The sequence below is a fragment of the Ciconia boyciana genome, chromosome 1 (assembly GCF_034638445.1).
Source record: "Ciconia boyciana chromosome 1, ASM3463844v1, whole genome shotgun sequence".
NCBI classification, from domain to species: domain Eukaryota; kingdom Metazoa; phylum Chordata; class Aves; order Ciconiiformes; family Ciconiidae; genus Ciconia; species Ciconia boyciana.
Genome location: NC_132934.1, coordinates 47,905,668 through 47,930,253, shown reverse-complemented (window position 1 = coordinate 47,930,253; position 24,586 = coordinate 47,905,668). Strand labels below are relative to the sequence as shown.

The window sequence follows — 24,586 nt, the reverse complement described above, 5'->3', positions numbered from 1 at the left end:
TTTATAATAAGTGACATACAGAATAGTGGAAAAGGTCATTTAAGCCTTTATTGATCATCATGTTTGTCATATGCTAAGGATAAGAACGTCTATTCACCACACCTGACAGGTTGCCTGTATCATCCAGGCATTTTGTTGATGGTTTTTCTTTAGGGTTTCTTTTTTTAAAAAAAGACAGGGGGCAGAAAGTGTTTTGCTTGGGTTACAAAAATATCTCTGGCACAACCTAACAGATACCACTAAACATAATGTTAGTAAACAGATAAATTGAAGCTGGAAGCTAAATGAGATAAGCACCTCCTAAAAAAATTTGAAACTAATCTGCTACAAGACAGAGGTAGTAATCCCTTCTCCTTCCCTACGATTCCTTTGAATAACGGTGCATCAATTTAATGAAATGAGGCTCCAGGTGCTCATTGGATAGCAGAGATTTCCACGGAGAGATGCATGCAGAAGTATGGAGGCTTTGGAGAGATGTTGCCTACCCAAATGGAACTAGTTTTACTTGACAGGTCACAGAGATATATGGCAGCATGGCCCTGCTCACTGAAAGCAGCTTTAGATAAGTCCATGGGCTCACAAGAGATCCCATGCTACTCACCTTCATGGACCTGAAATGTCTGTTAGCTCGACATGTAGCTATTCATCCGAGGCTTCTTCTCACTCTGCCTAGAGCCACTTTTCTGAAGTCTACGGGAAATCTGATGATTAAGGTTGAAATCATCATCATGGCAATTGAAAGCTGCAAGTGTACCTGGTCTGCTTCCTTTCTATGAAGCATTTATTTACAAGGTGTCTAATGTAGCATTAACTCAGAAGGGAGAAGCAGTGATGATACTTGCAACAGCAGCTATTAATCCCTCCCACTACAGATCCTGCTTAGCTTGCATGACCTAATTGCATTACAGTGCAAGATAACGTTGCAGATTTTATGGTACCTTTAAAACCATCTCCATTAGTTATGCAATCAACATTAATTAATGTAATAGATCAAGACCAGACTAGCCTATAAATCGCAAAGTCCACTGAATAGCAAAAATACTTTTAATTCTTTCTTGTTAAAAACCATATAAATGCAATCAAGACTACCAGTTTGTGAATCCATTAATAGATTCAGAGATATTAGTTGGATTTCTGCTAGTAAATCTGGCTGCAGAATCAGAGCTGAAGATGACAAATTTTGGATGTAACTTGTCCACACTGGATTGCTTCTCCTGAAAAGAAATGATCACAGTAGTATATTTTGTGCGTGACAATATATGAAGTTCAGCACACAAAACATTTTTAAAAAAACAAGGAACAAATGCAGCATTTTATAAATAATTGTTTTCATTTTATAGATGCCTATTCATCAAAACTTACTGAAATTTGTTGTTTTTTTTTAAAAAAAGAATAAGCCAATTGTTGGTCCCACACACCCATACATAGTTTTCGAAGCCTTCTCTATGGAATGAGTTATTTTATTGATCAGGAAGCTGCTGTCTGGGTGCTCAGTGGAAAGTCTTAATGAAACACTTATCTTAGAAAAAGATTAGTAGTATGGCCAGTGAAAACCAATTTTCTCGCATTTAATCTCCTAATCTATTTTACATTATTTCCCAGGGGTACCATGAACTTCACAGACACTTGACTTTGTGCAAATAATCAATTATATGGCAGAATCTCATGAGTTTGAGAGTTGCCCTATAACAGTTAGCCACCTTTCTAAATGGACCATTTCCTGTTCTGAAACACTTAAACCTAGCCTAACTAGAGGATAAAGGACCCAGAAATGTTATTTGTAAAAAAAAACCCATTATTTCGTAGTCACCCAAGAAAAATTCATTGCTTTTTGATCTTGGCAGGATGCCTCAAATGCATATTATTATGTAAGTTCTGTGAAACAATATGTAAGGATGCAATGTTAAAACATCTTTCAATACCTGACATAGGTCCATTACAAACTACACAAAGAGTATTCCCCCAGAAGTGCATACTTCTCACAAAAGATGTTCCTTGCTCCTCATCATATAAAGTCTCTCAGGGTTGCGCACTTCTGGTAATGCCACCTTCTGACAGGCCACGGACACTGCAAAGCAAGAAGAGGATAGAGGTTTATCAGAACTCTGTGGCTAGCATCACATTTTGGGTTAAGGCTACAGCAAACGATTGGTCCACATTACTCATACACTTATGCAACTGCATGGAGGGTCTTTTTTTTTTCTTTTTCTCTCCACGTCAGGATTACAAATGTCTAAATTATTGCAGATGACACAAAACTGGGAGGAGTGGCTGATACGCCACAGCGTCGTGCTGCAATCCAAAGGGACCTCGACAGGCTAGAGAAATGGGCTGACAGGAACCTCATGAACATCAACAAGGAGAAGTTCAAAGTCCTACACCTGGGGAGGAACAACCCATGCACCAATATATGCCGGGGGCCACCCAGCTGGAAAGCAGCTTAGCAGAAAAGGACCTGGGGGTGTGTGGTGGACATGAAGTTGAAGAAGAGCCAGCAATGTGCCCTTGCAGTAAAGAAGGTGAATGGTATCATGGCTGTAAAGCATTGCCAGCAAGTCAAGGGTGGTCATCCTTTCCCTCTATTCAGCACTAGTGAGGCCACACCTGGAGTACTGGGTCCAGTTCCAGGCTTCCCAGTAAAAGAGAGACATGGACATACTGGAGAGAGTCCAATGAAGGGCCATGTAGATGATTAAGGGACTGGAGCATCTCTCCTATGAGGAAAGGCTGAGAGCTGTGACTGTTCAGCCTAGAGAAGAGAAGGCTCAAGGGGAATCTCATCAATGTAAATAAATACCTGAACGGAGAGTGCAAAGAAGATGGAGCCACGCTCTTTTCAGTGGTGCCCAGTGACAGGACCAAAGGTAATGGGCACAAACTGAAACACAGGAGGTTCCCTCTGAACTTAAGGAAACACTTTTTTACTGTGAGGGTGACAGAGCACTGGCACAGGCTTCCCAGAGAGGTTGTAGAATCTCCCTCCTTGGAGATATTCAAAAGCTGTCTGGACATGGTCCTGTGCACCCAGCTCCAGGTGGCTCAAATTGAACAGGGGGATTGGACCAGATGACTTCCGGAAGTCCCTTCCAACCTCAACCATTCTGTGATTCTGTGGTTCTGTGGAAAAGCTACTCATATTTCTGTTAGTTGAGGCTACAGGATGTGCTGTAGAGAAAACCATGACCAGATTTAGACAGGGTCAGATGAAACTTTTCTCATTAAGCTTAACTGGCTTTGGTCAAACATTTATATTGATTTTCTTTTCACCACCAAAATAAGTTTGTCTACATCTCTGTGCAATTCCGTCCACAACAGTGATGCCCAGGGTATGTGATTATGGCGAAGGACAAGCTCTTAGCCATACACCTCAAGTAAGACACTATGGGACCTTGAGGCAAAAGTTAGCTCACAAAATAAGTGTTGTTGAGAGATTAGCTCATATAGTCTGTTCTTTGGGTGAAGGGACTGAGATCTGCAGGAGTGTCTGAAGACCAGGATATCCCTCTAGTTTATTCAATTTGGTGCCTAAAAGACTCAAGGAATTTCGTTTGCCTGACAACCTGTTGTAAGTGATCATCACTGTACTCACATACTATAGAAATGTACTGTATGATAATTGTCCATAAAAGTTTTAGCTTGCTGTTGAATGTATCAGTGCTTGTATCCATGTCTTCCTTTCATTCATTGATGAGTCAACGGATAAAATCTATTGAATATCTATTTAACTCAATCCCTATCCTCATCGTCCTATAAATTCTTTCCTCTGAACAGTGCCCAGTGCTATTTTCAATGCTCAAGCATTCCTGCCTGTATTTCTGATGCAGCCTAAACCCCCACTCCTGTATCTCTAAAAGCTTCTAATCTCACTCTCTCTGGATGTTACAGTGAGCTGTCTCTTCCCTCTTCATGCCCATGCTGTTTTATTTTTCCCTCTGCTTTGTTGCTGTGGAGCAGAACTTGAGGGCTATTTCAGATTTCTTTGTCATTTTTTCTTGCCTTCCAGGCTCTTTCCACATCCCGTTAACTCATTGTCTATATTATTTTTCTAAAACCCATCTTTTACACTACAACATACTTGATAAAATATATCCAGTGGTATACACTGCCATACATCCAGTGATGGATTAGATAGTGCTTTACCATCTAAGTCAATACATCTTCACACTTCTTAGTCACCTCTTCCCCTTGATTAGACTTGACTCCTCCATGCCAGAAGAAATACATTACATTTTGCTCAGAGCGCTACGGACAAAGTAAGTTTTGTGGCTCCATTTTATGTCACTCTGAAGCTGTCAGACAGGAAAGACGCTTCATCCTCCATTACCCACATCGAATTTAAACTCTAGTTTTCTGTATTGTTCGGTAACTTGCCTCAGCTGAAACATCTGTTTTCTCCCAAACTCTCACCCCTTTTTCCAAACTGTTGGGGTCTGTATATATCTATATGCTACACCAGTGTTTGAAATAATCTCTCACTTTCTGCGGATCAAGGATCAATATGCCTTTCAAATCCTTTTTTAAAACCCACTTCTTTTGCCCATCCTTTTATCGGTGTTAATTTTGAGTAATCTGCCTACTTATATACTTCTTTTTTAACTTTCTATATCTAGAATATAAATTTCAGAAGACATGATAATCTGTAAACCATTTATTTTGAGCATGTGGAGCTACACAATGATAAGCCATCCAAAAAATGTACTTATGGGCAGTTTAAAACCTGAGCTCTACCCTCTGGATTTGTTAGCCTCATTCTGAGTTAAACCTTCCTTTCCCTCAGACCAGTTTTTACTTCCCTGCTGCCAGTGACAGCAAACATCCTGCCTGTCAGCCTTAAACATTGTATATGTACTTTCAGGCTTTCGGTAAGACAGACAGTGAATCTTGCTAGGAGTCTATCTGAGCCCGATGGAATAGCCTATGCATTATAATTTTCCAGTTCACTACCTACTGTAGCTCAAATGTATATCACAACCTAGGGTTTGTTTTTTTCATCTTGTATAAGAAGACCATGAGACATGCAAAATTTAATAATAACCATATAATAAAATTCCTGTTTTCCTTTTTCTTTTCTTTTTTTTTTTCCCTTTTTTTTTTCTGAAAGTGTTTCCTTTGCCACTTTGTAAAGAGGACTGAATGCGCTCCTTGAGGCATCATGTGCAGCCTTCCAAAAAGAAAAGCTGAAAAGCAAATTGGACAAGCATTAAGAACTGCAAGTAAAGCAATTCAATTACACAACAGTGGAATGGTATGTCACAAGGCTGAGGAATGAAGTACTTGCTTCTGAGTGTCTTAGTCAAATCAGAGATTGCAATAAAGTTCACAAGGGGTTTAATAATCCAGTCATGGGGTTTTGTGTGTTATCTATGGATTTTGGTGATATAATAAATGTAGTAGTGGATCTGCTCTACTGTACATCCTGGAATACAGACTCTGCAGTGACAGGCAAAGCTATGTGCCTGATTTGGAAATATTATAGTATAAAAGTAATGCAGTTGCCATTTCTGACAGCCATCAGTTCCTCTGCAAATAAGCAACTTTTCTTGAGCTGCTGGGGCACGGCACTCAAGCAGACCAGAATATAATACAAAGATGATCATGTTGCTGCATCTCTGTACAGCTGTAGATACAAGCAGATTCACTGTATTGGTTAGGTAAGGCTAAGCTGAGTTGGCACACTTAAGGGTAAAGGAACACCGCAGGGCCTTTTTACGTATCTGTTTGAGGAGGAAACAGATCAGGAAAGTAAACAATAATCTCTGAAAGCAGGACAAGGCACAAATCCCTAGTATTGTCAGAAAGTGATGAACAATTAGGGTGGATTGAATATGAAATGGTTCACCACAGTGAGTGTGCATGTATGTGGTCTGGAGAAATTACTACAGGGCTGGCAAAAAGCCTTTTCCTCTGAGAAAGAGGAAAATAAGGAAAAAATCTTGCTTTGTGTCATTTTTTTCCTCTTGGGAACACCTACATTGACATCATAATTGAAAGATATTTAAATAATTTTAACAGCTTTAATTTAAATATTTTAATTTCATTTTTTGGTTTCAAGGACTTGGCTTATTAAGAACAGACTCTTACTGGAAGGTCACTTGGGATTTGCTTTTTAAAACAACAATTTTTAAAATTATTCTGAGTGTTGCAAATTCTGCAAGAGAAAGCAGCACATTATCATGTGAAAATCAGTCTTGGCCTTTACACATCTTTCACACCTTTTCAGACTCTATAAAGAACAGCTTCTTCACACTGTAAAGGTATGTAATTGAATTTTTTAGCTCACTGTCTTTTAATTGCTGTATCATTTTAGAAAGTCAAAAGAATTGTAGTTTCATATTACTATGTAAAACTGCACATGTATGTGTGATGGCAAACATATATTTAGGGATCTGGGATCTGAAGAGATCTCTGAAGAGACGGAGGAAAACAATACATCTCATTGAGAGAGGAAAATATTTATAATTCATGCATGTTTATTAATTATTACGTTTAAATGCTTAATGCCAGCTTTATGAAACAAATTGCATTTATACCATCCTGATAGCTACTTAATTGTGCATGAATAATGAAGGCATAAAATCTTCAAGCAAAGCTCTGACTGCAGAATTGAATTATGAGTTGAAGCCTTTTTTTCAATATCAGAGTCTTAGTTTTGAGTAATGGTGAATATTCTGCTCAAATGGTCTTAAAGAACATCAGGGCTCTCACTGTGGGAAGTTCTGAGACTATTTTTCAAAAGATGACTGACATCACCAGCAAAAAAGGTAAAATTTACCTTTTTTTCCTTGCAAATCTCACTTGCGTAGTACTCCCCTATGCAATGTTACAGATTGGAAACGGAGCTGCAAGAAGCAGTAGTTCTAGGAAATGTAAGGAATTCTGTATGTTTGTATGTATGAGTCTGTGCACATTTTTAGCTAAAGGCTTACAGTGTAAGTATGCTAAATACTGCCTTCAGACAAACTGGTTGGAAGGAATAGCTTTAGGAGCAAGTTGAAGGCTGGCAAGAGCGCGTCCGCACTGCCATCTGGTGCCAGTGATCACGCCTGTGCCTCCTCCGTGAGGCGGGGTCCAAAACAGGTCGCATCCTAGTTGGGGGTGTCCTTCCCTTTGGTTCCTTCAGTTGGTATGAGCCTACCAATAGGTCTTATGAACAAAGAAACATTACTGGAATGGTGTTTTGCTTTCAACCGTTTCACGGACTCTATTTGTAAAATAAGAATGTTGTAATAACTTTGTGTGAAACCAACACAAGAAATGCAAGTGTTTTCCTCTGAATGGTGGCCATACCGGGCTCTTCTCTTCCTGTAAATCAGCATTAGTAATGACAGTCCTGTGTTCCTCCAGTCTCACCTGCGCAATTCCCTCAATTTCTATTCCTAATCCAACATAGTAATGATCTAAAGAAAACTGCATGGGGAAAAACTAATATAACCAGCAAACGTAGTTGCAAGTCCCCTTCCTCACACTTAGGGACTTCAGCCAGGCTGCTCAGGTGAGGGGACTGTGTAATACTGCAGTCCAATCAGTAAACATGGCACATACAGTCATCTTGTGACTGAAAAGACACTTACTTATTCCCAAGTTTTCCAAAGAAAAACTTCAATGTGTGCAACTCTAGTGCATCTCTGTTATTCCTGAAGCTGCAAGTGGCTGCAAGCACTCCAATCCAGACTACCTGCATCTTCAATAGTCAGGCTAGTTCATGCCATTCTCTGAGAAGTGTCAGTATTTTATCCATCCAGTGATCCTCTGATAAGTTTTTAAAAGAGTGTATTGCTTTGAAAATCAGTAGTTATGCTGGGAGAAAAAAAGAAAAAAAAAAAGAAACAAAATTAAACCCAAACTGTATGTGTAATATGGTCTTTTCTAAAACATGGGCAATCTTTCACTTCCACAACAGCCTGCTGGAATCCACAGACACCCAGCAACCACTGTGCTGTCACAGGGCGGGGTTTGGAGATCCATGGCCCTGACAGCTCCTTCCTCATGGTTATTTTCATTAGATATTAAGGAAAATGAAATTGTTGCCTTAACTTAAAAAATAGCTACATTGGGCTTTTTCAGCTTCAGGATAATCAGTCCGCTGAAATTCAGCCCACCCTCAAATAAATAGGGGCAGAAATATACATTGTTATCAATTCTTTTTTTTTCCCATTGTGCAACATGTAAGTTGTTCTTATTCTCAACATAGTGTTTTTAAAATCATTCTGTGTACAATTGGTGTCCATTTACTGCAGTTCATCTTGAATCCATATGAACAAACTTTGCAGTTAAACATTTGCATTACTAATACTTGATGTATTTACCTCCCTGTTCTCTAGAGTCTAATGGACTCACATTTTATACTGTTAGATATATTTAATTAGTTTAGCAAGACAAATATAGATCGAATTTTGCACTTGGAAGTTTTTTTGTTATTAATCCAGAAAATTTTCTATATGATATGACAAATCTTTTATGGAACTCCTAATTGGGCCTATTTTGTGTCAGTTTAGATGTTCAGCACTTTCAAAAATGAAGGTATTTAAATGCTGAGTTTAACCACTGCACATGCAGTGCTCTTTACTACTTCACATAGGCTAGCTTTAAACTCTCCATTTGTACATGACTTCAATATATTAAATTTGATAGACAGACATTGTTATGGACAATAACAAAAATACATTGGTACTTAAACAAGTGAGAGCATAAATGGTGAGTTTATAATCTACTTTTTAGTTAAGAATCTCTCAGAGTTTGGGCAGCCTGATTTGGAGTCTGTTTCTTTAGTTTGTGGCCAGATCTTGTTCAAACACATGTAGTCCTACACAGGTTAATGCTTATGATTTGTCAGCCAGGAACAGTAGAGGGCTTGCTTTAAATAGTAAAATGACTAAACTGAATATGTAACATTGTGATATGACTAGTCAGTCCTCTTTCTTAATCTTGAATTGAACTACTGAGTGGCTTTCTGAACCTCTATGCCACCCTTCTTTGTCTGATTCATCTAATTGGGGCAGTAAGGACTTTCCAATAGTCTGCTTAGATGTGTCTGGTCTAAGGTAGACATCCTTCTAAGGTAGACATTTCTTCTTCTGGAGAGAGTGAGTCTTTCCTCCAGTGAGTCTTTCCATCTTAATACAGACACCTAGGGCCAAGGGATGCTGCACAGTCTTGCTACTACCTTCTTACTGCAGGGAAGGTACCTTGTTTGTGCCTGGCAGTTCTGGTATCCAGACTTTTCCTATTGCCTATGATACTGAGTCATGCAATGGCTTCTTCCTTGCCTGTTGGCTTGAACTGTCTTTAGAAGGAGAGATGGGTACACAGGGAAACAGTGCACACCATCTTCTTTTGACATCAAGTTGGGATCTGACCATTATACATGGGAAACTGAACTGCTAATGCACTCCTGCCACAGTGATATCATAATTCCAGCCTAAAATGGGTAGGATAAAGTATGTTTTTTTCTTTATTGACAAAAAAAAAGAATCTTAAATTATAGTTAAGATTGTATGTTAAACTTGAAGATGACCATGATTAAATTAAATTAATTCCACCTTAAAGGGTATAGTCTATGCGTGTTTGAAGGGATTTGATACATCTGAAGGTAAGTTGGTTTGCTGTCATATTTATCAGATTAGTAGTTCTTGTAACACTGTGGTTTTCTTTCCTAGGTGACACTACTGTATGCCTTTCTTCACATGAGACAAAACTTGAAATATTTTGATAAAATGAGATGCTTGCGGAAACGATCAGCTGTGTCGTTCTTAGGAGTCCTTGTCATTTGCTTGCTGTTCATGAACTTGTACATTGAAGATGGTTATGTTTTGGTAAGTTTCTTAGATGGAAGAAATTATCCTGGAACGACAGAACAGGACACATCCCTAGTTAAACAGGAAAATTCATAATTCCTGCAATTTCCCCTGTCAGCGTACCATTAACAGTGAAGTATCCTCAAAATGTGTCCTTTATGATGAAGCCATCTTATCAATATATACTGCACACAGGGTGTGCCAGTAAGATTCTAACAGGCCTTTTCACAGAAGTAAAATATGTCATTGTTCATTGGAGGTATGGGAGATAATGAATGTAGCAAAACATGGAGACATCTCTGTCAGATATCTTCCTTTGAGTCAAAACACCCCCTGTATTTTCCATACTTCCGGATTTCCCTCAATTTTAGTGTTGAAAATCATCTACATCTGAAATATTCAGGTGAGCTAGGAGCTCCTTTTTCAGTCCACACTGCAAATCTCACCTGTGAATACTGTATTAAACAATATACCAGAAATACAATTATAAAAGAGAACTTACACTGATTCCATACATTTCAAGCTCCTTGCATGAATAATTTCTTTTTAGTGCTTTTATTCTGTGTTTTTCTCACTTCCTGTATCCCAGATTTGAGTCTGGCAGGTTCAGTGCTACAGAATTAACAATTAGACATAAATGATAGCTGGTGTAAGTTTATGATTGTGAAAAAGATTTCTTGAAAGATCCGTGTTAGGAATCTCAACAAGTAAGCTACTGGCAAGGTAACCTAACTCTGCAATTTATATGTAACCTATGGGTGTCTCAGTGCTGAATGTCAAGTAAGCTCTGAAGAGTTGATTAATGGATTGAATTTCTGGTTCATCTGAGGTTGGACTGGGCCCAGTAAAAGAACATGGTAGTTTAATAACTGGAGCTTGCAAATAGTAAAATGACTAAACTGAATATGTAACATTGTGATATGATTACACAGCCCTCTTTCTTGAACTTGAACTGAACTATTGAGCAGCTTTCTGATCCTCTATGCCAACCTTCTTTGTCTGATTCATCTAATTGGGACAGTATGGGCTTTCCAATATTCTGAAAGGTGAAGTCCGATCTCGGTTGAATCTGAAAAGCAACATCACAGTATGAAAAATGTGCAATACATAAACAGTAAAATCCTTACATGAATTTATCAAAACCATAGATAACTTCCTAGTAATTTTAATGTAAAATATTATAACTTTACTTATAAAAATATTGTAAATACTATTAAGACTATCCTACTACTTTTTAAACCATTGGAAAGATAACCCATGTTTTTAGCATGTTACTCCATTACAGACATATTGCTTTCTCTAACAGTATTTTCACTAAGGTTTTGCGCTATGTTTTATTTATTCATCATTTCTTGATTGTGATCAAATTTGACCTGGCTTATCACTTTTTTTTCCCCAGTAGGATTTTCCCTGATGCTTCTTCTCCTTTCACTAATTGCTTCAAAGTCCCCCAGATGTTTCTGAAAGTGCTTTTCTTATCACTGCTAATGGTGTTCCTCTTCGTTTGTTTTTGAAATCTTTTCCTGTCCTATTTGCCAGCTCCCCAGATGGCTCCATGTCTTATTCTTAATTTGCTCTTTTTTTTCCCCTTTTTAGAAATCCACTCTCTTTCATTGCTTCTCTCATCACAGTTCTGGCATGTTTGCGTCCATGTAGCTCCCAGCCAAGTCTCTTGCCAAGTCTCCTGACAGTTCTCCCAGATCTCTTGATACCTTTATGGTCCATCAAGCATTTTTCAAATGTGTTAGGCTGTTGACTTTTTAGTTTATTTATTTATTTTTATTTTCAACTTTCCTGACCATGTCTGACAGCTCCGTTAACTTGTCTGGTGTGTTTTCTCTGCTGAGGTAAAAGATAAGCAGTTTCAGTGTTGGCGGTGAGAAGAGATACACTGGGGAATAGCTTTCAAGGACAGCAGGCTAAACAGTTCCCCTCAGGGAACAGGAATCTGAAAGTCCTCAGAGTCCCAAAGGCCCTCTGACTTTCTAATTGTAGGGTGTCTCCTGCTGGAATATCTCCTGAAGGTAACTGATAGAGGAAGGGTGCAATTGACCCTGAGTTTCTCTTCCCAGTCTCAAAGAGCAGGCTGTGCAAGGAGATGTGGCGCTGGCACCTCTTTCACCAGATGTAAGATGAGATGAGTGGCCTTTTTCAGCAAGTTAGAATGACAAAGTGATCTCACTTTGTGGCAAATCTTAAGAAGGGAGAGGAGAACTTTCCCTTTTTGCTCAGAGACTCTCTTATGTCCGAAGAATCCCTTCACTGTTTTATGCACGGCATTTGCTGTGGAAATCGAAAGTAAGAGCCCACCTGGGAAAATTGCTTAAGTATGTTTGATAGAGGGTATACAGTGCTGATGCATGTGTGTCAGCAGAGCAGTTTAAGGTGCTTCTTCTGCAGCATGTGTACTACATCTGATCAAACATTTTGAAGACATACTGAATTAATATAACCTAGATCACAACATCAGTATGATTTGCAGTGGTTTTTATATACGTATTCTGAGTTGTAAGTGAACTGCAAGTGAAGCATGCCTTCTGCACTCTCCTATGAATACTAATCATTATTTTGGGCACTATGAAAACAATAGTATTGTAGCTGACACAGCATCCTTAGCAGAGCAGAGTATCTCTATAAAGAATGGACAACTTCTGGCATCTCTTCCCATGGCACCCACAGGAACCTCCTAAGCTCCAGCAAACACTGGAAGTAAGTTAGAGGTTAGTTAACAGATGAAAGCCAGAACCATCACAGAAAAAATTAGAGAAGACAGCTAAAGAAATCTAATCAAGCTCTTCAGCTTCACTGACCTCTGCACAGTAGTCAGAGGTAGAAGAACCAGATTTTAAATTTTTGGAAAAATCCATATTTCAGTTTTGCTTTTCATTCAACACAGGAATGAAAACAACAGCAATTTAAAAACAGATTGTTAGCCACAAAAGGCACTTCTTAAAGAGAAAAGAAAGAAACGGAAAATTTTTGTGGTCAGTTTAAATATTTTGCTTGTTAAAATCAAAATATTTTGTCCTGACATTCTCTATTTCTAAACATTTTGAAACTTTTTAAGTACAAAAACCTCAGCAGAAGGGGTTCCCACTCCAAGACCTTCTTATATAATGAAGAATTTTGGTGCTCCATTCTGAACCAATGACATATGATGTTCTGGCATTAAAGAAAGGCTGGTTTTAAAAAAATAAAGTTTTTGGACCAGACCATTTTTTTTTCCATTTGACAGTTTTCATGGAATATCTCCTGAAGTTTTGGTGCATTCTCTTCCTAGCCCATTGTGTTACATTTTAATCTGGAATCCGATAAACCTTCCTCTCATAACTTATGAGCAAATGCAAAGTAGCATAGCAGCACTAGAAAGAAATTACCAGAGAGACATTGCAGATCAAGAGAGCATAACAGTGCAGGTAGATGCCCCTGGATGTCCGCCAAAGATCTTTACTAAGCTCAGAAGTGGATTATTTACTACTTCTATGAAAGAAAAATAATGAAGTTAAAAAGAACCTAGGATCAGTTTACAGAAATATTTCTTTGGGCTATAAAATATATCTTTGACACATTTTTTAATATTTATACCATTAAATATAAGTGCTGTTTCTGTGGTTGTTGTAGTTAGCAGCAGTACTATTGCTGCACAATGCCCCCATTTAATGACAGATCAGGAAGTTTTTAGTGCGTTAACAGGCTATATGTATCAGAAGAAATGAACTCATTCATACACTGGCCTGTCAACAGACTAGAATCAAGCAGTGTAAATTAAATAAGCATTCCTACCTTTAAATTCAGTTTTGTGACACTACAACCTGTTAGATATTTTCCCTTTTCTTAAGGACTGAGGAACAGATTTTCCCTGAGACCCAACTGAGCTTATGGATAGGGCACTGCTGATGAAGCCACTTCTTCCCTTGTGTGACTTTACTATGGCTCAAGAAGCCTCTTGGAAGAAAAAGACAGAAGGAGGCAGGAAGAGGAGCCATGGTGATAAATTTGCCTTTTTTCTATACCATCAGTGTTCACTAAATCCAGAGAAAGCTTTGGCTGTCTGGATGATCACATGCATTTCTACTTATCACAAATCTGAGTTGGAGCTACTCAGAAAAGTGGCAAAATGAGCCAGATGCCAGGATCTAGTTTCATCTTTCCTTTGCAACAGTTTTGGTGGTTTTTTTAATCACTGAAAACATTTCAAAAAATCTCCCCTACTTCACCATCTATAAAAATTATCACATCTGTTCCTGACTGATGCTTTCTTATCCTTATTTTGAATACCACAGCATTTTTTTGGTAATAATTTAGTGTTTGCAACCTCTCTAGATTTTTGTCCAAAATATTTTTTCTTCTTTTCCTGTTACCGTAATCTGAAGGGTTATGGTAGATTTTCTGTAGCCAAAAATGTATGATATTCAGTAATGGGTTTTTTAAAAAATGAGGTGACATCTACATGCTTTCATGAAAGCTGACACTGAAAAATGTTATTCTTGGAAACCTGCCTGTCCGTGTTTCCTCTCTGGCTGGCATTCACAAATGTGTTTCTGTCTGTCTCTCTCCCTATCCTATTCTTTTTGTTTTCTCACTAATAGGAAGGGGACAAGCAATTAATCAGAGAAACAGCCACGCACCAGCTCAACCCAGAGCGCTATGTTCACACTTTTAAAGATTTGTCTAATTTCTCAGGATCTATAAACATTTCCTATCGCTACCTAGCTGGCACGCCTTTGCCAAGGAAAAGTAAGTAACTGCAATCTGAATGTTATGAAATGAGGTAATTTAAAAATGGGTAAAATCCATATAGTCCCTGTTGTATTTCTAGGCAAGATGGTCTGAGTTAAGCAGTGACAATCTCAGAGAGCTAGTGGGACAGCTATTTGTCTCTGCATAGGCAGTGCCTGGGCAGCTGCCAGTTCAGCCCTAGCAATGACTGCCCCACAGCCTGGTTACCTTCTGACCAAATGCCTGACTTGTAGTCGTCCTGCAGGCAGCCCCTGGATGGTCTATACAAGCATATTTTTGTGGATCTCCCCCCAGGCCAGAGGGAGATGATTCAGGAAGCAGGAGCAAGGCACATGCTGGTGGTGCTCTGTACCCACCCTCTGAGACCATACTGTCAGCCTCTGTCTGCATAACTGGTAACTCCAATCTAAGGTATGCTTGGGATCACATAGATACACCCATCAGATTCCCTGTTCTGCCAGTCCAGCAGCTGTGAATGGATCTCCTTGTTCCTTTAGCTGTGATAACAAGGGAGGTGAATTGTGCTATTATGGGGACAGTAAAGGAGGATTCTTCTTGCAGCCATATGCAGATGGACTATCTAGTTATTCTGACTTCAGGCAGGGTTCAAGACTTTCATATTGAAGTGAAATATGGCCATACCTAGCTTTTAGACAGGTGTCCTTTGGGTTCCAAATCAATCATTTCACAAACATAAACAAGGCTCAGAAGTCCAAGCACAGATGGTAAAAGAAAATAATCTGTGAGTTGTTGATCTTCATAGAAAGCTATAAAGTAAAGTTTGTTCAAATTAGATTTGAGAAATTTGGGGCTGTGTAGGCAGCGTGAATGACTTCTGGGGGTTGTACTTCACTGTGCAACTGCATTTTGAGCAGACTTAAGCCTCAAGGGAAAATCTGAATCACTTTATCAGAGCAGTCTTTTACAAACCACAATATTTTAAGAAAGTTGGGGTAGGTTCAACTGAAGTACACCCTGTCAATTATAAAGTCTTAATATTTTTTACATCAGAAGTTAGAAAAATGGAGATATATTAGCAAATATCTGAAAAAATTGATTTGGACTACTGGTAAAAATGCAATGGCAGTGACTCCAAAACAGCAGAGATGAAAATTCTTCCCTTATAATTAAGATGCATCTCCCCCTAGAAAGATGTAACAGCATTAAAAATTATTTATACAAACACAGGTATGCAGTAGTAAGTTCTGTTCTACTTTAAAAAAAAATCTAAATATGTTCCCTGTAAAATGCTCAATGAGTCCTGAAAGAGGGTTAGAAGAACTACTAGCAAGGAAAAATTGGATAAATTCAGTTAAAAATGAACACGCAGAAAGAAATTATCCATGCAACATCCATGAAACTGTAAAGTTATGCATAAGTGTAACTAGTCTTGTAGAGTGCTTAAAATGATAAAAGTTTTGCAATTAATCTATAGCTCACGTTTTTGTGCTGCATTTCATAGTTCCTTGCTTTAAAAATATTGTGTCAAACTTATCTCATAATCCCTTTTCTTTTAGCAGATTTTACAGCCCTATCATTGTCTACGTGGTTTCCTCTACCAGGCATATATGTGCACATTGCTTTGGCTTTTGTCCACTACATGCCATTTCTTGCAGTTAACAAGTGAATATTTAATGCAATAGTCTCCATATGTCTATTTGTTTGCAGTGCAATTCTTCTTTCATGAAAAGGCAATAAATGTCCTTTGTTGCATGCAGCTTAATAAGTTCACACACCAAATTTCTCCGACTTCACCATTCAAAAGGTTTATTTAATATGAGCACAGCTCTGGAGGATAGCTTTCTGGCGAAATGGTTTCCAATGTCAGATACTCAGTTTTTGCTTGAATTGTCTTTTGTACAGGGTATCTTACAATTGGGCTATCCTCTGTGAAACGGAAAAAGGGAAACTACTTGCTTGAGACCATCAAGTCCATATTTGAGCAGTCAAGTTATGAGGAACTCAAAGAAATCGCAGTGGTAGTGCAGCTGGCAGATTTTGACTCAGCCTGGTGTGAAGGGATGGTCCAGGATATTTCACAGAAATTTGCACATCACATAATTGCGGGCAGATTAATAGTTATTCATGTCCCTGAGGAGTATTACCCTGTACTGGATGGCCTCAAGAGAAATTACAATGACCCAGAGGACCGTGTGAAGTTTCGATCCAAACAAAATGTAGATTATGCTTTCCTTCTTAACTTTTGTGCTAATCTTTCTGAATATTATGTGATGCTAGAAGATGATGTTCGCTGCTCAAAGAACTTTTTGACTGCTGTTAAGAAAGTAATTACCTCACGAGAAGGATCCTACTGGGTGACTTTGGAATTCTCCAAACTGGGGTACATTGGAAAGCTTTACCATTCCCATGACCTCCCACGCCTGGCCCATTTTTTGTTGATGTTTTACCAAGAAATGCCTTGCGATTGGCTGCTCATCCACTTTCGTGGCCTGTTAGCTCAAAAGGAAGTGATACGTTTTAAGCCATCTCTGTTCCAGCACATGGGATACTACTCATCTTACAAAGGAGCTGAAAACAAGCTAAAGGATGATGATTTTGAAGAGGAATCATTTGATATCCCTGACAACCCACCTGCAAACTTGCACACCAACATGAATGTATTTGAAAACTATGAGGCAAGCAAGGCTTACAGCAGCATTGACGAGTACTTCTGGGGCAAAGCTCCTTCTACTGGAGACTTCTATGGGATTGTATTTGAAAAGCCCATTAAAATCAGTAAAATTAAAGTTGTCACTGGAACTGAAGACCGGCAAAATGACATTTTGCATCACGGGGCCCTGGAAGTAGGAGAAAAGATTGTAGGGAGTAAAAAAGGGAGACAATGTACTACTTACTTGAGACTAGGAGAATTCAAAAATGGGAATTTTGAAATAACAGATGTAGAGCACAAAGTTCTGTTTGATATTAACTGCATGAGAATACTTGTTACCAAAAGTCAAAAAGAATGGCTGATCATTAGGAGCATTAGTGTTTGGACTTCACAAACACCAAATCAATAAAGCAAAGCCACTTGAGAAGGTACAGAGTGCATACATTCATCTGAGTCCCAACTGGTGCCACTCCCCAGAAAAACTGACTTATTTCCAACTCTTTACTAGAGACACAGAAAATCTGGGGAAATCACAAAACAAGCAAAGCAATTTATTTTTTACTAGTTTGGTGAGGCAATATACAAACACTTATTTGTTGAATATTTTGAATTTTGTAGGAAATGCAAAGTTCTCAAACCTCTCTTGAGATCTTGAACCCCTTTTTTATTATAATTTCTCTGTAAGAGAGATCTGCTGGACTAAACAGAACAAAACAAAACATCCTATAATTACCAAAAAGTTTAAAGCTATGACCAGTATGTTGTGAAAAGAAATTGGGTTGCACCTTACGCACATATAAATTTAAAATGTTATGGTAGTATGCGTTTGTACAATAGTTGGTGATGTGTTTCTTTTAAAGGCAGTTGTGACAAGGAAATCTGTCCTGAAACTGGCAGTTTCATTCTGAGCACTGTAAGAAAATAGTGTGGCTAATCATTGCAACTTCTTTTCAAAAGGGAATGTATGTAAAATTATAAATCTGACTTGACAACTATGTAAAAAATAGATAATTGCATCTGTTATTCTGTCTCAACAAATATCCATTGTTCTTTTTCCTGGGTCCTTTCACTGAAATGAGCACTACTTGGATTCTATATTACTTAGGGGACCAATTTACTCTCCTTACTCGAACAAAATGCCTCATAGTAAGCAAGCATTCTGCTTGAGTACAGATGTCGCTATCAAACCCAAGCACCTCAAGGGCAACACTGTTCTCTTAGGCAGACATCTTAACAGATCTCAGCTTCAACATTTTCTGTTCCTTCACGATATACAGAACTCCCCATAAGAAATCTGCACATAGCTGAATACTGCAGCATGCTTTCCAAGGACTATTATGCCTTCCATACCTATATGTCCAGTCCGTGTATGATACAAATGTAAAGTGTACCAGGTTAATCAATTGGACATGAATGTAATCACCAGTCTTTCCTGGATGATCTCTAGCCGATAGAGCAGATGCAAAATGAAGAATCTTGATTTAATGAAAAATTAATATGTTTCTAAATTAGTTTTTATTTTTTCTTCAATTTTCTAATCCTGATCATGTTAGTTTTGTAGACGTCTTCCCAATGCCTCTGGTTATTCCCTGTGAGCTTATTTTGCCTGGCTTTAGCCAATAAGCAGAAAAGTTCCCGCAGTCCTCATGACTTCAGTGTCAGCTTGGGGCTTTTAGTGCATCACACAGGGAGGCTGTATAGCTATATGATTTATACTATATGAATGCATTTGGATTAGCAGAATCTATGGGGTTTTTTCCTCTAAGAAATTCTCCAGACTCTCTTAGTAGACACACTAAGAAATCCATCAAGTGTGACACAGATGAACACTGTATTGTCAATCTCATGAATACTGTGGTTATCATCTAATTACATGTACGGGTTTCAGTTAAACCTGGAAGGCAAGGATTAAATTTCAAGAATGCCTGCACTGACCAAGAGTGAACTAACTACTGTACTCAGTACATCAAAACCTAACATGGCTATTTCAGAAAGGTAAATTATTCAAAAATCTACATAAAACAGCAATGCAATTGCTTTCCTGGTTCATAAAACCTGATAATTCAAGTCCAGGTTTGGCAAATCCCCCTATACAGAGGTAAGGTACATTTTAAAATAAATCTGATATATGCTTCTACATAATTCAGACAAGCATCCTCTTCTCAAAGAAAGTCTTTGCTTCTTTGTTCCTTAATACACACCTAAATCTCTATTCTTCATGGACATATGTTCAGTAAAGTAAATTAAAAACGGTGTACATGTTCAATCTGAAAAGGAAAAAAATGCCTTTTTTTTAAAATGAAAAATACGTGCTAATCTCAAATGTTTATACTTACGAAGGACTTGCTTTTTAACAGTGATCTCCCATGATTACCAAATAATTAGTTGATAATTAGTCATTAGTCAACACCAATTTTTTTAATGAACTGTCATTCTTCTATTTTTCCTTTCCTTGATCATTAATTATTATGCCAAAGCAAACATAACTAGGTTAACCAGGAACATTACCTTTACTTTTATTCAGAAATGCAGTATGTCCAAACTAATCTTCTAAATTAGAATGGAAAATATACTCAATCCCAAGGTTTAAAATGTTCTTGTAATCAAAACAGTACACAATGTGAATGGGTAATACAAATTAAATGTTCTCAACACAGGCCTGAAGTAATTTAAGTGATATTTTTAATTAAGAGCTGAACAAAACTTCTTTCCTTTAAAACAACAGTAGTAATGAGTCTCATCTTCCGTATCACGGCTTAGCAGTGAGAACTCTCATCTGGCTGTTACCAGTCTGAGAGGGTGAAACCCACAAATGCTAATGTGAATGCTCTCAAAGGAAGCTAAACCCACAAATGCCAATGTGAATGCCCTCAAAGGAAGCTTTCCTTGGGTGTGGATAGTGGTATGTGCTGGGTATGAGAGGCATGCACTACTCTTGTGTTAAATTTCAGTTGATTTGGAAAACATAATTAAAGATACATTTATTCCAGGAGAGGCAAGAACACAGTTCTGTTAGCTAGTGTTTTGAGCACTCGCCTTAGTGCATGGGTCCCAGCTCCTCCTTCACAGAATACATGTTTTATCCATCTCATTCACAGGAAAATGGTTGCCAAATTTTTAAGAAACAAAAAAAGCCACAAAATTAATGATAACTGGTTTTCAGATGGATTTCAGAAAGAAGTATTTGAAGACAGGTTTTTTTCTTCATGTGCTAAGAAAAGTGAATGACTTCTGAAAGGGAAATACTTAATCAGAGGTGTATATGTTCACTAATACTTCCCCAAGCTTGGATTTTCTTTTTTTCACTGGTGAAGCGAAAGATTAGCAGTGTCACAAAGGTCCGTTCATTGGTGTATACGGTTGGTTCTGTTGGTGTGCATTTCTTGTGTTCATTTGTGGACTGAATATCAGTATTTTCATACTGAAATGCCAATACTGAAAAAATTATACTGTGGTCTGCACACTGATGGATCTATTCTTCACTAACATACATGTATTTTTCCTATTGGCACTGTTTGAGATTCCTCATTGTATAATGTCCCTGGACCTTTTTTTCTTTTCTTAACTAAAAGCCAGTTTGTCTTTTATCTTTCTTCACATAGTGTAATCTCTCTGACATAGGGAACTCTTGGGAAGTAAAATACTACTCACTGTGAATTAAAAAAAGAACTGAGCCCTTAGTTTAGTGCAGAATAAACAAACCCAGAAGACAGTAATTTTCAGGCAAAACAGTTTTAGCATATTTACTATATGTACTACGATAAAGATAATTCACTAAGGTGCTATATGAATGTGTTATTTTTAGATCAATGTTCTAACATGATGCTCTATTTTACTCTCTGCTCAGTATTCTCTTGTGTTGGACACTAATGTTTTTGCCTTTATAAAGGGAAATCAGGAACTTGTTCATTATTGAATTATTAAAAGTTAAAAAACCAGCGAACTATAACACCTTAGAAAATATTTCATCTTGGAAAACTACTAAAGGAGAAAAACCCATGGTTAACCATCTTAAAAACTGCAGATGCAATCAGCTTTCATTGTGAAGGATTTCAGAGATTCTGATGGAAATGATAGTTCTTACTGCTCTCAAGTTAAATTTGCAGTTCTGTTAGGCTACATTTCAATAAGTATTAAATTATGAGTAGTAATGCAGATCATGTGTCATGATCTCAAGCAGTGTTGTATCCTCAAATGGTACACTATAATGTTTTGCAAAACACAGGTGGAAAATACAGATGTATTGTAATGAAAACAAATTAAGTTATTTCAATGTCATATTCTATACACAAAGACAAATGTATTGAAGTGTCTCCACCACTCCATCAGCTTTTCAGATAAAGTAAAAGAAGGGGCTTAATCCTTGTTCTTTTCTCCTTAGTCCTTGGAGATGAAAACTACAAAATTTCTACTCCCTCTAGTAGAAGCAGGATTGACTTATATATCATAACAGACTGAAAGTGTTGATTTTGTAAAATAATTATTTTTTATATATAAACAAATATTTGTCTTATCTTTTCCATTTTAGATTTAGCCATCCTGGAAGGCTGAAATTATAAGAGTCTCCAAACAGATGTGGTTTGGTACCTCCAGATGGCATTTTCCAAGTTCTTGCCTCTTTTACTAGTTTTATCACAGCAAATACATTCTGTGTCACCTACGCATTCATGCCCTTTACCAGCACAGTCAGGCACATAGACTATGGCTAGATTGCTGCTTCTGCTGTAGATGGAGAGAAAGAGGAACACGTCCAGAGTCATCTCAGCATACAATGGTTATCTAAGATCTGTTTCTCTCTACTGACTAGGGTGGGAGGCTATGCAAGTGGTTTGGCCTGAACATTCATTTCCTAGATAATTAGAGATACAGGAGATCTGTTTCTTTTGCATGATTACATATAAATCTAGATAAAAACATATGATACATATAAACCTTTACAGATAATTTCCTATCAGCAGCACCACTCTTCACAGCAGGGATGCTGAGTATCTTCCTCATAAATACTATCTTGCAATTTCAATGAAAATAATTTGTTCAGCTTTAAAATCAGGAATATGAATCTCAACTTTGAATCTAAAGCATTATTAATTACATGTTAGTTTAAGGATGAAATTAAGTACAGAGAAAGATTAATTACAATAACATTTCCATAATAGTACTTTGTTGTTAAATTGGCATAAAATTGAATTGGCATCTGGGCAGATAAAAGGCTATTTTTCAGCCACATTTCTAGATGTTTTTCAACTGTCATACTTCCTCCTACAAATTCTCAAATAAAATTCCACTTTGTCCTGACAGTTGTAAAAATGCTCTTAAAATTCCACGTAGAACTTGAAAGTACTTTGAGTAGGGTTATATTGCCAATTAAACCCTTTGCCAGCCCTTTGCTGAGCTTATGTAAGAGTTTCACATTTAATGAGTAAAGCTGAACATCAAAAGCTGATGCTCACTTCCTCTGTTCAGCTGGTTAAATAGCTGCCTTCCCTCTTTCTTGCTATTTACTCATTAACATCGGTTTTGCTTTTGCCAATTCAGGAAAACCTGACTGGCAGCCATGGAAATCTCAGGCTGTGAATTCTCAGTCTCAAAGGTACTGTGTTTGTACTTTATGAAATGTTCCCTTTTCTTAACAGACCTGTATTATTTTTTGCAAACCAGCACAAACACAGTGTTCAGTTTCTTGGGCTCTCCCTTGGTGTTATTAGAGTGGGTTTTCTTCCTAGATAAATGCATCAAGCAAATGCATTAAAAAAGACATTACCAAGAAAAAAAATAACTGCTATGCAAAAGACCAACTTTTCATTTTTAAAACCAGGTTCAAAGATTTCTTTGTGATCAGGTTTCATCTATCCTGAGCAATTTGAGTAGAAGAGATGAAAGTACTATGATGGCAAGAAAAGGTTAAATAAATATTATGTGTGTATATTTCTGCTGTATGATCGCACTTAAACTAAAGTTATTTAAAGGTGGTTGTTTGTCAGAGTATCATCATTGTATTAACCCTTTGACAGCAAAAGGGAGCCCGTGATGGCCCCTAGAACTGCTCTTTTTTGATGTCTCAATGAAAATAATAGATTCAGCTTTCAAAAGCATTGCCTTGGGCATGCACACTGATGTGGTACACAAAGAACAATATTGGCCGTCTGTCCAGCCTGCTGTACTGCAGCATTGGAACACTTATGTCTACAAGAGTGAGGGTGGAAATGTAACAAGGAGCAGTTATTATCCTTGCTACAGTACCTGTAATATTTTTGGAAATAAATGTAAGATATGAAAAGACCTTTTGGCTTAATGCCATTCTCTTTAACGACGGTACTATTCAGTTTTCTTTTAACTGTAGATACCACATTTTCATTTGTTTAACTTGGGCCAAAAGTGCATATAACCCAAGAGGAAAAAGCATACTTTAAAGGAAATTTGACAACAGATTATTGTATACTTTGCTTTCTCAAATGTACGTTCACCTTGTTCTGATAACCTGGATTTAGAGTTCCTGCTCAAATTGAAGTCTAGAGCTGCAATTCAAAATGTCCCGGCTTTTTTTCCTTAGTATACCTTGCACCACTAACAGCAGAGGTCTGAAGGCTTAAATTAAACCCTTATACCATTTGCTGCTACTGAAACGGACTTTCAGTCCTTTGCGCTGATGCCACTTGGGAGATTTCTGTTCATCTGCAGCTTTAGAGTCTATTCTAATTTCATGTTACAATTTTACCAGCACACACAGGCATTCCCTCCCTCTCTCTTTAATTTCAGTACTGAATAAGTGAACATCATCTTGGGTAAATATTGGGTAAATCAGTGAATTGGGTAAATAAGTGAACATCATCTTGGGTAAAATATTGCCAAACCCCTTTCACCTCCATTCAGGAAACTGGGACTGTTCCTGTCATTTGTTTCTCAGAATTACTTCCTTCATTTGGTCATTGTTCACTATATTTAAATGCCACATCTGCTGAGAAGACAATAAGCATGCTATAATGAGACACGTTTTTAAGGGAGAAGTGCTAATTATTTTTTTGCCATATAACTCTTAAGGGTGCACTATTTGATTGTGTCAAAATTATATGCATACCTTTTTACCTTCGTGAAAATCTTGTAAAGCAAACTGGTTTTGTTAATCACTCCTGCAAATGGTTCCTGGCAGCAGTCGGTTTTTGCATTTGCAAACAGAGCCAGGTTTCTCTCCTCCGTAGAGCTGAATAGCGTCTTTCGAGGAAGAAAAAAAAGCCCAAAACAGTTCTTCTCTATAGTGGTTGTCTGCTACCTTTCAAAGATGCCATTTCTTCTGTATGTTTCCTCCCTTCTCTCCCTCAAAATTGTATATTAAAATCAACATGAGGTCTCCCTTCTTCCTGATACCTCAATTCACTCCCACCTGCACACTCATATTTTTCTTATGGAAAGGGGTAGTTTTAGTTTATGCAGAAACTCTTATATT

At 37.7% G+C, this 24,586-nt stretch overlaps 1 protein-coding gene across 5 annotated transcripts in view; it reads left to right on the top strand.

Moving 5' to 3' along the window:
- Nucleotides 1–19,226, top strand: part of MGAT4C (MGAT4 family member C) — a 169,295-nt gene extending 150,069 nt beyond the window's left edge. For 3 of the 5 annotated variants that reach the window (XM_072882122.1, XM_072881946.1, XM_072882032.1), the window contains 5 exons: nucleotides 5,102–5,245; nucleotides 6,053–6,254; nucleotides 9,657–9,812; nucleotides 14,384–14,531; nucleotides 16,398–19,226. In XM_072882122.1, coding sequence (XP_072738223.1) covers nucleotides 9,684–9,812; nucleotides 14,384–14,531; nucleotides 16,398–17,554 — 1,434 coding nt within the window. In that variant the 5' untranslated portion in view covers nucleotides 5,102–5,245; nucleotides 6,053–6,254; nucleotides 9,657–9,683 and the 3' untranslated portion in view covers nucleotides 17,555–19,226. Of the gene's footprint in view, nucleotides 1–5,101; nucleotides 5,246–6,052; nucleotides 6,255–9,656; nucleotides 9,813–14,383; nucleotides 14,532–16,397 lie in introns of those variants that run through there. The other 2 variants (XM_072882213.1, XM_072882298.1) reach the window with 2 other exon arrangements.
- Nucleotides 19,227–24,586: the final 5,360 nt, after the last annotated feature.